The sequence below is a fragment of the Haemorhous mexicanus genome, chromosome 28, assembly GCF_027477595.1.
Source record: "Haemorhous mexicanus isolate bHaeMex1 chromosome 28, bHaeMex1.pri, whole genome shotgun sequence".
NCBI lineage: Eukaryota > Metazoa > Chordata > Aves > Passeriformes > Fringillidae > Haemorhous > Haemorhous mexicanus.
This window is the reverse complement of record NC_082368.1, coordinates 3,864,813-3,876,580: the sequence shown is the minus strand read 5'-3', so window position 1 is coordinate 3,876,580 and position 11,768 is coordinate 3,864,813. Positions and strand designations below refer to the sequence as shown.

General features: G+C 45.6%; 1 protein-coding gene across 1 annotated transcript; it reads right to left on the bottom strand.

Annotated features, from left to right (window-relative positions):
• Positions 1-749: 749 nt before the first annotated feature.
• LOC132339376 (keratin, type I cytoskeletal 10-like) lies at positions 750-6,730 on the bottom strand. The gene is made up of 9 exons (XM_059869602.1): positions 6,065-6,730; positions 5,893-5,975; positions 5,105-5,261; positions 4,499-4,660; positions 4,096-4,221; positions 3,149-3,375; positions 2,480-2,844; positions 1,926-2,027; positions 750-1,069 (listed from the first exon to the last, which is right to left on the bottom strand). Exons 1-9 carry the CDS (start codon positions 6,662-6,664, stop codon positions 1,044-1,046), a joined length of 1,848 nt encoding a protein of 615 aa, XP_059725585.1. The 5' UTR covers positions 6,665-6,730; the 3' UTR covers positions 750-1,043.
• Between the last annotated feature and the right edge of the window lie 5,038 nt (positions 6,731-11,768).

Below are 11,768 nucleotides of genomic sequence, written 5' to 3'. Positions count from 1 at the left end.
AGTCCTTCAGGCAGGTGACCTGGTTCCTCCAGTCACCAGAGGGACACTGGTCAGGAAAAAAATTCAGATTTTTTTTTGTTTTCCAATTCTAATTCATGGCTGAGAGCCCAGCACAAGGCAACACTGTGAATCACTGGCACAGATCTGCCTGGAGCTCAGGAGTTTAGGATTCCTGTTCCCACGGTCTCCCACTCAGTCTGGGTTTCCCAACATTCTCCTGTGAGTGATGCCTTCCTCAGAGGGAAAAAACAAACCTCTTGGTTGTAAAACTGAGAGAGAAGGACTCGTAGAGTGATTGTTCTGTTTGGGCTGAAGCAGGTGAGGGGAGAAGTGCACAGGGGAAAGGATGTATCTGTGAGCAGGTGTTGTGGAAAATACAACATAATATACAAATATACAAAGTATACAAATAAGCCTCTGAGTTATTTTCAAGTGAAATTCCCAACAGAGCTCATATTTTCAAGAGGTTTTACAGAGAATAGTCAGTTCTTTAAACCCATCCTCATGTCCCTGATAGAAGTCAATAGCAGAAGGGTTTTGACTGAGTTTTCCTTCAAACAGAGCATTGTTCCTGGCAGTGCAGACTGCAAAGTTTTGCCCAGTGAGTCTTAAGTGGTGAATATGTCCCTGAAAACTTTGAGTCTTAGGGGTAATCTGATACATCATTGTGTATTCCACAGGTAGGGCCTGATATTTTATAACTGATTCAAACAAAAATCTCTGCTAAAGGAACTTGGACCAGACACAGCTTTCTGGTTGCATCAGAGAGAAGCAAAGATTTATTAGCATTTATTCCACAGGAGCACCAATCACAGTAGAGATTAACTCAGGTAACAGTGATTTGGAGCAGAAACACAGATGGAAGAAGCAGACAGGACATGCAGAGAGCTCTGAAGAGCCCCTGGAGTGAGCAGAGTTGAGTTAGTTGGACAAGTGTTCACTCCTGCTTGTGGCAGGGGATGTTCAGCCTTGCTCAGTAGAGTCTTGCTTGGTCCAAAGGCCTCACTGGGAGGTTGTGCAGTGGAAGATGCTGGTCTTGCTCATCACTCCTCAACCTTTCTAAAACTCCCTGTTGAAAGATGGAGGAAAGCAAGATTTTTTTTTAAAGAATTCAGCATTTTTAACCTTATGTTGCTTCCTAAGTATCACCTGTGCAGTTCCCAATGCACCAGGGTTGTTCCCAACCTTCTGGAAAGGTCCAGACAGTGCCAGACCTGAGTTTGTACAGTGTGTGTGCAGATTTAGCAATTAACTACCTGGATCTGCTTCTGTTCTCAGCCATGGCAGTGCAAATCACTTTAATTTAGTGTGGCTGCAGCACTTCAAACCGAATACAGGTGAACTTAGAACCTGCATTTGTGAGTCTATGGATATTTACAGTAGATTTGTTTAAGTTAAAGAGAGATGGCACATAATATGCTTTAATCTTGCCTACCAAACATTAATATATGTTGGAGTGTTGCAGGGCAGAGGGGATGTTTGATCAGGGGAATAAATTTTTGCAGAGGAGTTTGCAAAGCATGTATAGGAATTTTTTAAAAAACTACAGCTCACCTACACCAAATCTTACCAAATAATCTTCCTCATGACACAAAATCCTCCTGAATTCACTGCCTTGTTTTCAGCATCAGAAGTGTCTGTGCAGTGTTCCTACTGCCTGCACTGATGGCTTCAGGCCCTTTGGGTGAGAGCCAGCTCTCATGTCATGACTGACTGTCAGTCTGTAATGGAAACTGTTTTGGGACAGAGCCTGACTGAACCTGGTCATTATAAGGAGTAAATGCGAACCTCAAAGCAGGACTATTTTCCATCTTTTCATAGAAAATCAAAAGTAGAATTGAATCTTTCTAAAAATTTCATCTTCCTGCTCATTTTCACTGCTTTCAGGCTTTTGCCTGAGGTGCTGCCTGGACCTGGACCCTTACCCCGTCTCATGTGTTTTATGGCTTCAGACACTTCCTCCATGGTTGCTCCTCTCTCCAATGTTTTATTTCCTTCCAGGCAGAGCTTCATGTTTTCAACACTTCCTGGAACCAGAGCCAGGAAGTCAGATATGGATCAGACCCTTTGGTCACTCTCCATCTTTTGCTGCTTCAGTATTTTGCAGCCAACGCCCCTTGTATTTTAAATGTCTCGAGTGTTCCAATTATTCTACCCTGCTTTAAATAACTCCTGCTTAATGCCAGTCACATTTCTAACTTCTGACTTTCCTAATTCCCTGCATACTTTGGATTTGGCACCATTGTCCCTTTTCCCCCTCCATTTCCTCTTTTCACCCATCCTCTGACACAATTCTTCGTGCCATCCTTCATGTGCTCATGTTGATTTGTCACTGTCTAAGAACAAATGTCAGGGTGGCCTTAAAACAAGACTGGGGAAAAATAGCAAAAATATTTCCAGGAAGGAAGCTGTTAGATCCTTTCCTGCTATTCAGAGAGAATTGTGGATTGCAGGATGTATTTTTTAATTCCATTTTTACCTGGGCTTTCACAAGAGTCTCCAGGCTGGGACTGGGAAGATGAAGAGCGGGAGAGGCAGGATTTACCCCCTCCTCCTCCTCCACTGCCACCTCCTCCACCTGAAGTTTTGCCACAGGTTCCACCTCCTGTTCTTCCTCCACTCCCTCCTCCTCCGCTTTCAGAAGAGGAAGATCTTCCATAGGATCCTCCAGTTTTTCCTCCACCTGAGGACCAACAGCTTCCTCCTCCACTACTTCCTCCATGACCTCCTCCTCCAGAAGATCCACTACTTCCTCCATGACCTCCTCCTCTGGAAGATCCACTACTTCCTCCATGACCTCCTCCTCCTCCTGAAGATCCACCACCAGCTCCTCCCTGTGAAGTGCTGTAAGGAGGAAGGGGTGTGTTATTTCTTTCTTACCTTTCATTTTCCCAAATAATGGCACTTCCCGATGTGCCATCACTTCCTGATGGTACTTAGGGGAAGAAATGGCAAATTACAATTCTAAACACTTTTGTACAAGTACAGCTTTGCATGCTGCCAGCCAAGATTTAGATTCCTTGTGAATTCTTGTGCTTGTAGTAGATATGTTGATGATTAATCCCTTGCACCAGTTCCTAATACAAATATTACTGCTTCCTCTTTCCCTGATGGCATTGATAGAAAGTTAATTAATTGATGGCTGTACCTAATGCCCTGCTGCCCCTCCTGCAGCAGTGCCCTGTACTGCTGGATCTCCTGCTCCAGGCGGGTCTTGATGCCCAGGAGCATCTTGTACTCCTGGTTCTGGCTCTCCATCTCACAGCGGATGCTGGCCAGCTCCTCCTCCAGGGGCCCGATCATGCCCTGGATCTGCTGCAGCTGCATGTTGTAACGACGTTCTGTGTCATCCAGGTTGGACTGCAGAGAGTCTATCTGCAAGGGGAAAACAGAATGCAGAGGTTATGGGAATGGGGCAGGATTAGATCATTCTCATGCCCAACATGAGAGAAGTCCCACGTGGTGTCATGTAGAATTTGCAGGCAAGCCCGAAGAGGGGAGAGAAATGATGCATCTGACTCCATCTTATCAGAAGGCTAATTAACTTTTATATTTATTATATTATTCCACACTCTATTTTATAATATAGCATAGAATAATATAATAGAATAATAATATATTTCTACATTCTATTTTATAATATAATATTTATTATATTATTCTCTACTATATTACATTATATTACATTACATCTAAAGTGAACCTGCCAAGCACTCAACTCTGCACACACTGCACAGAATCTCATGACTGTCAGTGACAGTCCTGACACACACACACACACACCTGGCCCTGATAGGCAAAGGAAACAAAATTCCTTCACTTTGGGTAAACAATCTCCATATTGCATCTACTTTTGCACAAACACAGGCACTGCAAATGATAAGAATTGTTTTTCCTTTCTCTGAGGTTCAGAGAAAGTGAAACCCAGAAATATTCTTGGGAAGAATTGTGCCTTGCTTTTCTCTGTGAAGAGAAATGTGGCCACAGTGTCAGATGTGCCAAGGATCCTCACTGGCTCTCACAGCTGCCATCCTGGCATTCCAGCAGCTCCTGGGTTCTTTGCATGTCAGGGGATGAGGAGCAGTTGTTACCTACCGTGCTGATCTGTGACTGCAGCTCAATTTCCAGGCTCTGAAATTCACGTCTCAGCACAGAGATCTGTTGGTTGCTTGATTCTATTTCCTGGCTACTTGAGTGGACTTGTTGACTCACTTCTTCCATCTGCAAAATGAATGTAGGGCATTGCAGTTTCTGAGTTTTCCTTACAGTGCTGACATGGCAGTTTATCATGGGACTGTCTGGAACACAACAATTTGCAGAAGGGCCACTGGTAGAATGGGGCTGTTAAACTTGCTTGTGTGGCTCTGCCAGAGCAATCCAAGCCCATTTGTGATTTACTTCATTTTGACCAAAGGGGCTCTACTGTTATTTTGTAAAACCAATGGATGTTGTGTTATTCTTTTACAGGAAGTTCTTACCAAGAGCTGTCCCCATTTACCTTGCTTTCGTACCACTTCTCAACCTCTGCACGGTTTTTCTGAATAATAGCTTCGTATTCTTGCCTCATCTCATTCAGTTTTTTCAGCAGATCCTCTCCTGGAGCAGTGTTTATCTGCACATTCACATCCCCATTGGACTGGGATTGCAGCTGTTTCATTTCCTGCAGAGAAAACCCAGGCCCAAGGACAATGAACACAAATGGAGCCTTTCAACAACACATATATATATATATATATATGTATGACAGTAATTCCTACCAACAATTCTTAATTGTTCTCTCTGTAGTGAGGGTACAATGTGTTTGGAATCTTTTGTCCCCCCCCAACATAGCTGTGGGTGCCTGGCAGCAGTTCCATCCAGAACTCCCATATATGTATATGTATATATATGTGTGTATATATATATATGTATGTATATATATATTTTTATATGGATATATTTGGAGGGTTTGTGTTGCAGTTATTTAGCCTTGACTTTCCAGTCATTGCTTGTTGAGGGGGCTGAGCTCAGGGGCACCCTGGAGCAGCCTGGCCGTGCCCCTTGGTCAGTGCTGGATGTCAGCTTCCCCCATCTCCAGTGTGCATTTCAAGGAGCTGGCTCTTACCTCCTCGTGGTTCTTCTTGAGGTCGATGATCTCCTCCTTCAGAGACTCAAACTGCATTTCCAGGTCGGTCTTGGCCAGGGTCAGGTTGTCCAGCAGGGGTCTCAGGCTGTTGAGGTCGCCCTCCACGTTCTGCCGGAGCCCGCTCTCCATCTCGTACCTGTGCCAGGGGCAGGCAGAGAGGTCAGCCCTGCTCCTGGCACCCCAGCCCTGCTCCTCACTGACATTGCTTATGGAAAATTCACCTATTCCAGAGTCAGTGGCTGCTTTTGTGTCTGTGCTTTGGAGCTTGCAGCATCTCTCAGCCGTCAGAATTAGGAGATCATCAGCCAATACTTAATATTTAATTAATAATATTACTTAATAACATAAAATTATTATTCTTTATACTAAATAAATACAAAGTTTAATATTACTATCAAACTTTAGTATTAAAATGTGTTCTGTGGTCTCTTTCATCCTCTCTTCTTAATACAACTTTGTGCAGATTTCATCTATCTGGTTAACCTGACCTTCAGTGACAGAAAATCCCAATTTTTATTCTCTTTAAAATAAAACTCTTTGTACACTCTGGCTCTGCAGCCATAGGCAGCATTCCCATCAAAGATCACTCTAGGAATACTGAAAATTTTGAAGTTTCACAAATTATTTCAGTTGTGCTGCCATGGAAACAGGAGAAAGCCAAGTCCCTGTAGATTGATATTTGTTTATGAAATGAATCTGTGAAACTAAGTTCAGGAAAGCAGGAGGAAGGATGTCAGTGCCTGTAAAAGAGCAATATATATATTTACTTTATTCTAAAGTCTTCTGCAGTCATCTTTGTATTATCCAGGTCCAAAAGTACCTTGTGGGTTTCCACAGCTGCAGCCACAATCTAGAAGAGACACAAAATGTTAGGAAAACATTTCCTGTGAATCTCTCAGTCTGTCAGTGCTTCAACTTCTCCTGCAAAGAACATCCTACCTGCTTCTGAAGTTCTTCAATTTGTCCATAATAGTGGCTGTAGTCCTTTGGGCCAATGGGACCTTGCTTCTGGTACCACTCCCTAATTAACTGTTCAAGGTGAGCATTTTCCTTTTCCAAATTCCTGACTGTCTCCATGTAGGAGGCCAGGCGTTCATTAAGGCTCTGCATGGTCAGCTTCTCATCGTAGGAGAGAATTCCCACATTCCCTCCATGAAAGCCACCACTGCCAAAGCTGCCACCACTGAAAGCAGCCCCACCTCCCCCAAAGCCCCCAAAGGCACTCCCAGACCTGAAGCCTGTTCCCATGCTGCTGTGGCCCATTCCCCCTCCATAACATGCACCCCCCAGTCTCCCTCCACAGCTGCTGCTGCTCATTCCTCCTCCATAGCTACTGCGCCTGCCATAACCACTTCCTCCACCACAGCTGCTCCTGGAGCTTCCTCCACCACAACTGCTGCCAGAAAACCTGCCACCACCACTGGTCCTGGAGGTGACTGTCCTCGAGGAGGTTGAGGAATGAGAGCTGCCCCCTCCACCCCCTCCACCGCTGCTCCCCCGCAGGCAGCTCTTCAGGGGCTGCTTGGAGCCACAGCTCATAGTGGCAGCAGCAAATAACTCAGGTGAAAAGTCAAAGCTGGTCCTACAGTTGTTCTGGAATCATAGCTCCAAGTTCCAGCCAGCCTCCTCTGCATTTATACCTGAGACAGTGGGTGTCACCGTGGAAGGGAGTACCCGCTTTCCATGTGTGGTTGCAAGCCCTAATTTGCCAAAGGAGATGCTTGGCCGTGGCAGGAAGCTTAACCCTTCCTCTAAGTGTTTGTGACCATTTGTTTATTACCACAAAACATGTAATTTCTGTTGGGTGGCTCTGAATTAGGGAGATCTCTGTTGAGATCTAGTGCACTGGCTGACAGTCATCCGAAACAAACTCATCCCACTCACCTCGTCCTGGTCACAGCCCTCTCAGCACAACACCACACTGCCACAGTCCACAACAGCAGTGGCTGTTCCCATCTCTCTTCCAATGCTCAGATATTTGTCAAGCAATTCTGTCTGATTTTTTAATAACTAACTGAGATTTTCATGGCTTTATCATTATCCTATGCTGTATACTCCTTATTTGCAATCCTTTATTACCTTTGGAAAGCCCACTGCAGGATGCATGTTGTAGGTACACAGAACCACTCTGACTTATTTGTCATACCTCATAAAAACTCAGTGAATAATGGCAAATATCACATGGCAGCAATTATTTCAATCACACCTCTATAATTGTGTTTTATAAATAACAAATTAATTATGAAAAATGGTATCACACCAACTGCAGAACTGCTCTGTGTCAGGCTGAGGGAAGGAAGTGTGGCAAGTTGTTGCAGGGAAAAACCCTTGCTTGGACCAAGTGCAGGTACAGGATGGTTGAGAGACCTGGGAAAGCTTTGAGGCTTTGGGCTGGTCTCTCCTGACGTGGCTGGGAGTGTCATTGGTCATGTTCCTGAAAGGGATTCAGAATTTTATCAGGATGTTTTCCCTATGCAGCATAAATACAATACTTGGAGGAGAAAGGTGAAATTCCTGGTTTGGGGATTAAGTCAATAAACTACATCAAAGCAGCATTTTCCTTCAGATTTGGTTTCCATTCACAGACACAGCATGACCAAAAGTAGGAAATATTTGCTATCTTCCATTTTCTTCTTTTAAGATTGTATCTTTGCCCAATGCAGTGGATAGTTCAGCTCTGCATCTGCCCTGTGAGCTCTCACAGCACCCTGAGCCTCAGACTGTGATACTTCTGCCCTGGGTACCTCTCACCCCTCTCCTCCTGCCAGGTACCTCATCCTTGGCAAATCCCAGTCTGTTACCTTGTGGGTGGAACTGTGATACCCAAGTTCCTGTATTGATTTGGGATATTACTGTTTTCTCACTCAGCCTTTGTGGTGGTGGTTGTTGCTAATTAAGTTTTGTTTGTTACAGCAACTGTTTATGGAAACAGCTTTTGGTAGAGGCCCCTCCCAGCACACCCTGGCCCACGCAGAGGACATGCCTCACGTTCCACCTGCTGCTCCACTTCATCTCTGAAATATCTGAGGGAGCAAAGCCTCCCCTGCATTGGAGAAATTTAAATGGCTCACCTCAACACTCAGTGGAGTCTGGGGGATCATTTTCTGCAGTGAGAAATCCTTTTCTCCCAAAGGGAATGAAATTCTCTTGTATACTTGCAGCTACTTTGGCTCAAGAAGCACTTGGGTTATGTCCCATTTAACTGATACAGAGACATGGGAACAAATCCATGTTGTTCTGTATAATTCTGCAGAAAGGGTTTGTTTTGTTTTTTAAAACAAAAAGGAAGGATGTTTATTCCATCTTCTGTATCAGTCATTCCTTTTAGGAAAACCAACCTTCCTGTCTTCCCTTAACAAAAGAACATTTTTTGGATGGTTTGAAAATCAGAGAGGATGCTTGTGTGCAATTTCACAGCTTCATTTTTAACACATGAAAGGAAGATTTCTTGCCATTTTCCCCCTAGAACTTGTGCTGGCAATGTACTTCAAGAGTGAAACTTAGCTCCTTAAAACTGAAGAAGCCTGACAGTTCCATCATGTCTGGAAATCCTGGCCAGGATCAGAGATGGAAATTACAGAACAAATGGTTCCTGAAAGGAATGTTTTATTTCATGGCTGCTGTAAGGTGGAAGCTGGTTTATGAGGTGGTAATTTTCTCTGCAGTTCTGTCTCAGAGTATTGTCTAGGCCCTTGCAACACACTGAGCTTCCTGGGTGATCTTAGATAATGTTTCCAGCAAAATCCAGAGATGCTGCTGAAGTGCAGCTGGAGGGCTGGGAAACCTTCACATAAAAGTGATTGCAATAAACTTCAGGAACTGGAAGGATCCCCAGCAGTACCTGTGAAATGGGGCAGTGAAATGTTACAGGATCTGTGGGGCTGGTGCTGCTCACTGCAGCAGAGCCAAAAACTGGGATGGAGAGATGGGGGGTTTGGGGGATGTGGAGGAGGAGGAGGAGGAGGAGGAGGAGGAGGAGGAGGAGGAGGCAGGTGGCTCCACAGTTGTTTGCAATGAAACCTCTCCCTTTTCCTGTGATGAAACAGTTATGAGCTCTGCCCAAAGAGGAGGATGGACTATTTAAGCCTGAGCTCCTGCCCAAAGGGGAGGATGGACTATTTAAGCCTGAGCAGCTCAGCCAGTGCCAGCAGGAATCCTCCCGGGATGGGCAGGAATTCACTCAGCATTTCAATGGCTGGATTCCCCTGTGCTCTGCACAGCCCAGATTGGCTGAAGCAGAGGCTGCAGGAGAATTTTTTCCTTTGGGAGTGTGGCAGCAGGAAGGGGCTGGGGCTGTGGGTGAGCACACACCAGCTCCTCCCAGCCCCCAGGTCCACCTTCCCCAGCTCCACACTCTCCCCACACTGTTGTGTTTGGGAGAAACCACCAAGGCTGCTGAGCACATCTGTGGGGTAACAACTGGACTGTTGTCCCCCTTTCTGGTGCTTCACTGGCATCCTTTTCCATCCTTCCTGCTTCTGGTCAGGTCTTGTTGGAAAGTTCAATTCTTGTATGTTGCTACACAGAGAAAAACTATGAAATATTTACCTGGGGAATATGACTCATTTTCATAATTATATGTTATAAAATAACTCCCTTTACATGATCATCAGGCAGTTTTATTATCACCAGGTAATCCCACAGGATTTCTCCAGAGTAGAAAAGAAAGCCAGGCTGTGCAGTGTGACTGTTGGAGGATGAGCATCATTCTTGTTTGTACTCAGCTCTTCATTCCAGTGAGCTTCAGCTGCCTGACACTTAGCATTAAGCTGTTCTCTTCCCCATTAAAATTGAAATGATGAGGATCTTTTTCTTATCCAATAAAAACCTAGATGTTTGAAAATGAAAAAATCTGATTTAGATCAGTTGTAATGCATTAGAGCTCATTCACGTTTGTTTCGTTAGTGGATTAACTGAGACTTCTAAGCAAAAAGTAATTCCTCCCCAAAAATTCATAATTGTTCACTCTGTAGTGAGGGCACAATGTGTTTGGAATCTTTTGTCCACCCACTAACACAGCTGTGGGTGCCTGGCAGCAGTTCCATTCAGAAATATTTGAAGTTGAAAATGTTCAGTTCCAACAATTTCTTATGAAAAGTGTGATTTTCTATAAATGTGTTTTTGTAATTAGAAATAATTCTGTCAAAAGATGGTGCCTCATTCTTCTCCAGGCATGGGGCTCCTAACCAGTGTGCTTGGGTTTGTTCCCACAACCCAAAACACACAGCATTGTTTTAGATCTCAGTGATATTCTGTGAAAATCATCTGCAAGTGGTGGCCTTGGCAGGGCTGGACTTGAGGATCTTGGAGGGATTTTCCAACCTTAATGATTCTGTGAATCCCTTATGCCAAAAACTATTTAGGCTCTTTTTAAGCAAAGGGGTTTAAAATATCTGTTTTGAAGTGAGAAAGTCCCCACCTCTCCTGAACTATTCTGCAAGACAGGGTGTAATCTTGGTGTCCACCCACACCCCAAGGTGTGTGGTCACAGGGAGTCTGTCCTGGTGTGTCCAATGTCTGTCCTGGTGTGTCCAAGGGTCCTAATGCAGCATGTCCAGCCACTGGTCAGTTAAAGCTGGACTTGGCATGGACAGGTGACCTGCTGTCCTCTGGGAAGGGCAGTCAGGAGAGTCCAGTCCAGCAAACATCCCTCCTTTAGCAAAAGCATAATTCCTGCCTACATTCTACCTGATCTGTTACTCATTCACTATTGCAGAGCCGAGCAGTGATGAAACATTAAAGAGCACCTTCAAAAGCTCCACCACCCAACAGAGCGATGGTGGTTGTGATAAGAGCAGTAATTAGGTGAGTCAGAGCTGTAAGAGACTTTCAGAGCACAAACCCTTTGGTTTGGAGCTGCTTCATTGTGGGTCTAAACAGCCCCTGGCCCAGCTCTCTCCCTGGGGTCTCAGCTACTACTCCATCGGCAAGGCCCTCATTAGCAAAGGGTCATTACAGCACATTTACAACCCCTGAGGAGACCCTGACTCTCACTGTGCTCCCACCTAACGACACAATGCAAAATACTCCGGTGCTGTTTGGAAAACAAACAGCTATTAACAAACGGGTGAGCGAGTTTCAGTCTGGCGCCCATCCCACGCACCCCGACACGGGAGAACACCTGGGATGCGCGGGAGGCAGGGGGACACCTGCACCATCCCTGCAGTCACCCGCAAAACCGGGTCCCAGCAGCCTCACTGAGAGTGTGACCATTAAATTCCGGCGCAGCTGGAGCAGGATGCCCGGGCTGGCGGCGCGTTCCGCGGTTTGGGGCACTGGGGTGTCCCCAGCACATCCCGCAGTCTCCGCTTCGCCCGCCTGGGAGGGTCCGAGCCGAGCCCCCGGCGCTGCCTCTGCCGCGGGCAGCTCGGCGGGAGCCGAGTGCCCTCTAGAGAGCACCTGCAGAGCAGGGCCGGCATCATTCACCCGCATCCCCAAAAAATCTCCAAATATCCCGTGTGCTGACACGTACAATGTCGGGATCCCTCGGCATGGTGGGCTCGGTGGCACAGAGGGAGCGCTGCCCACCCGAGGGGCTGGACAGGGCTGAAATTGCTGCAGATCGTGGATCGATGCGGTTTTATATCATTTTAATCACATATTATTGTACTTCTGTTGGATAGGCTAACAGCAACTACTTCTA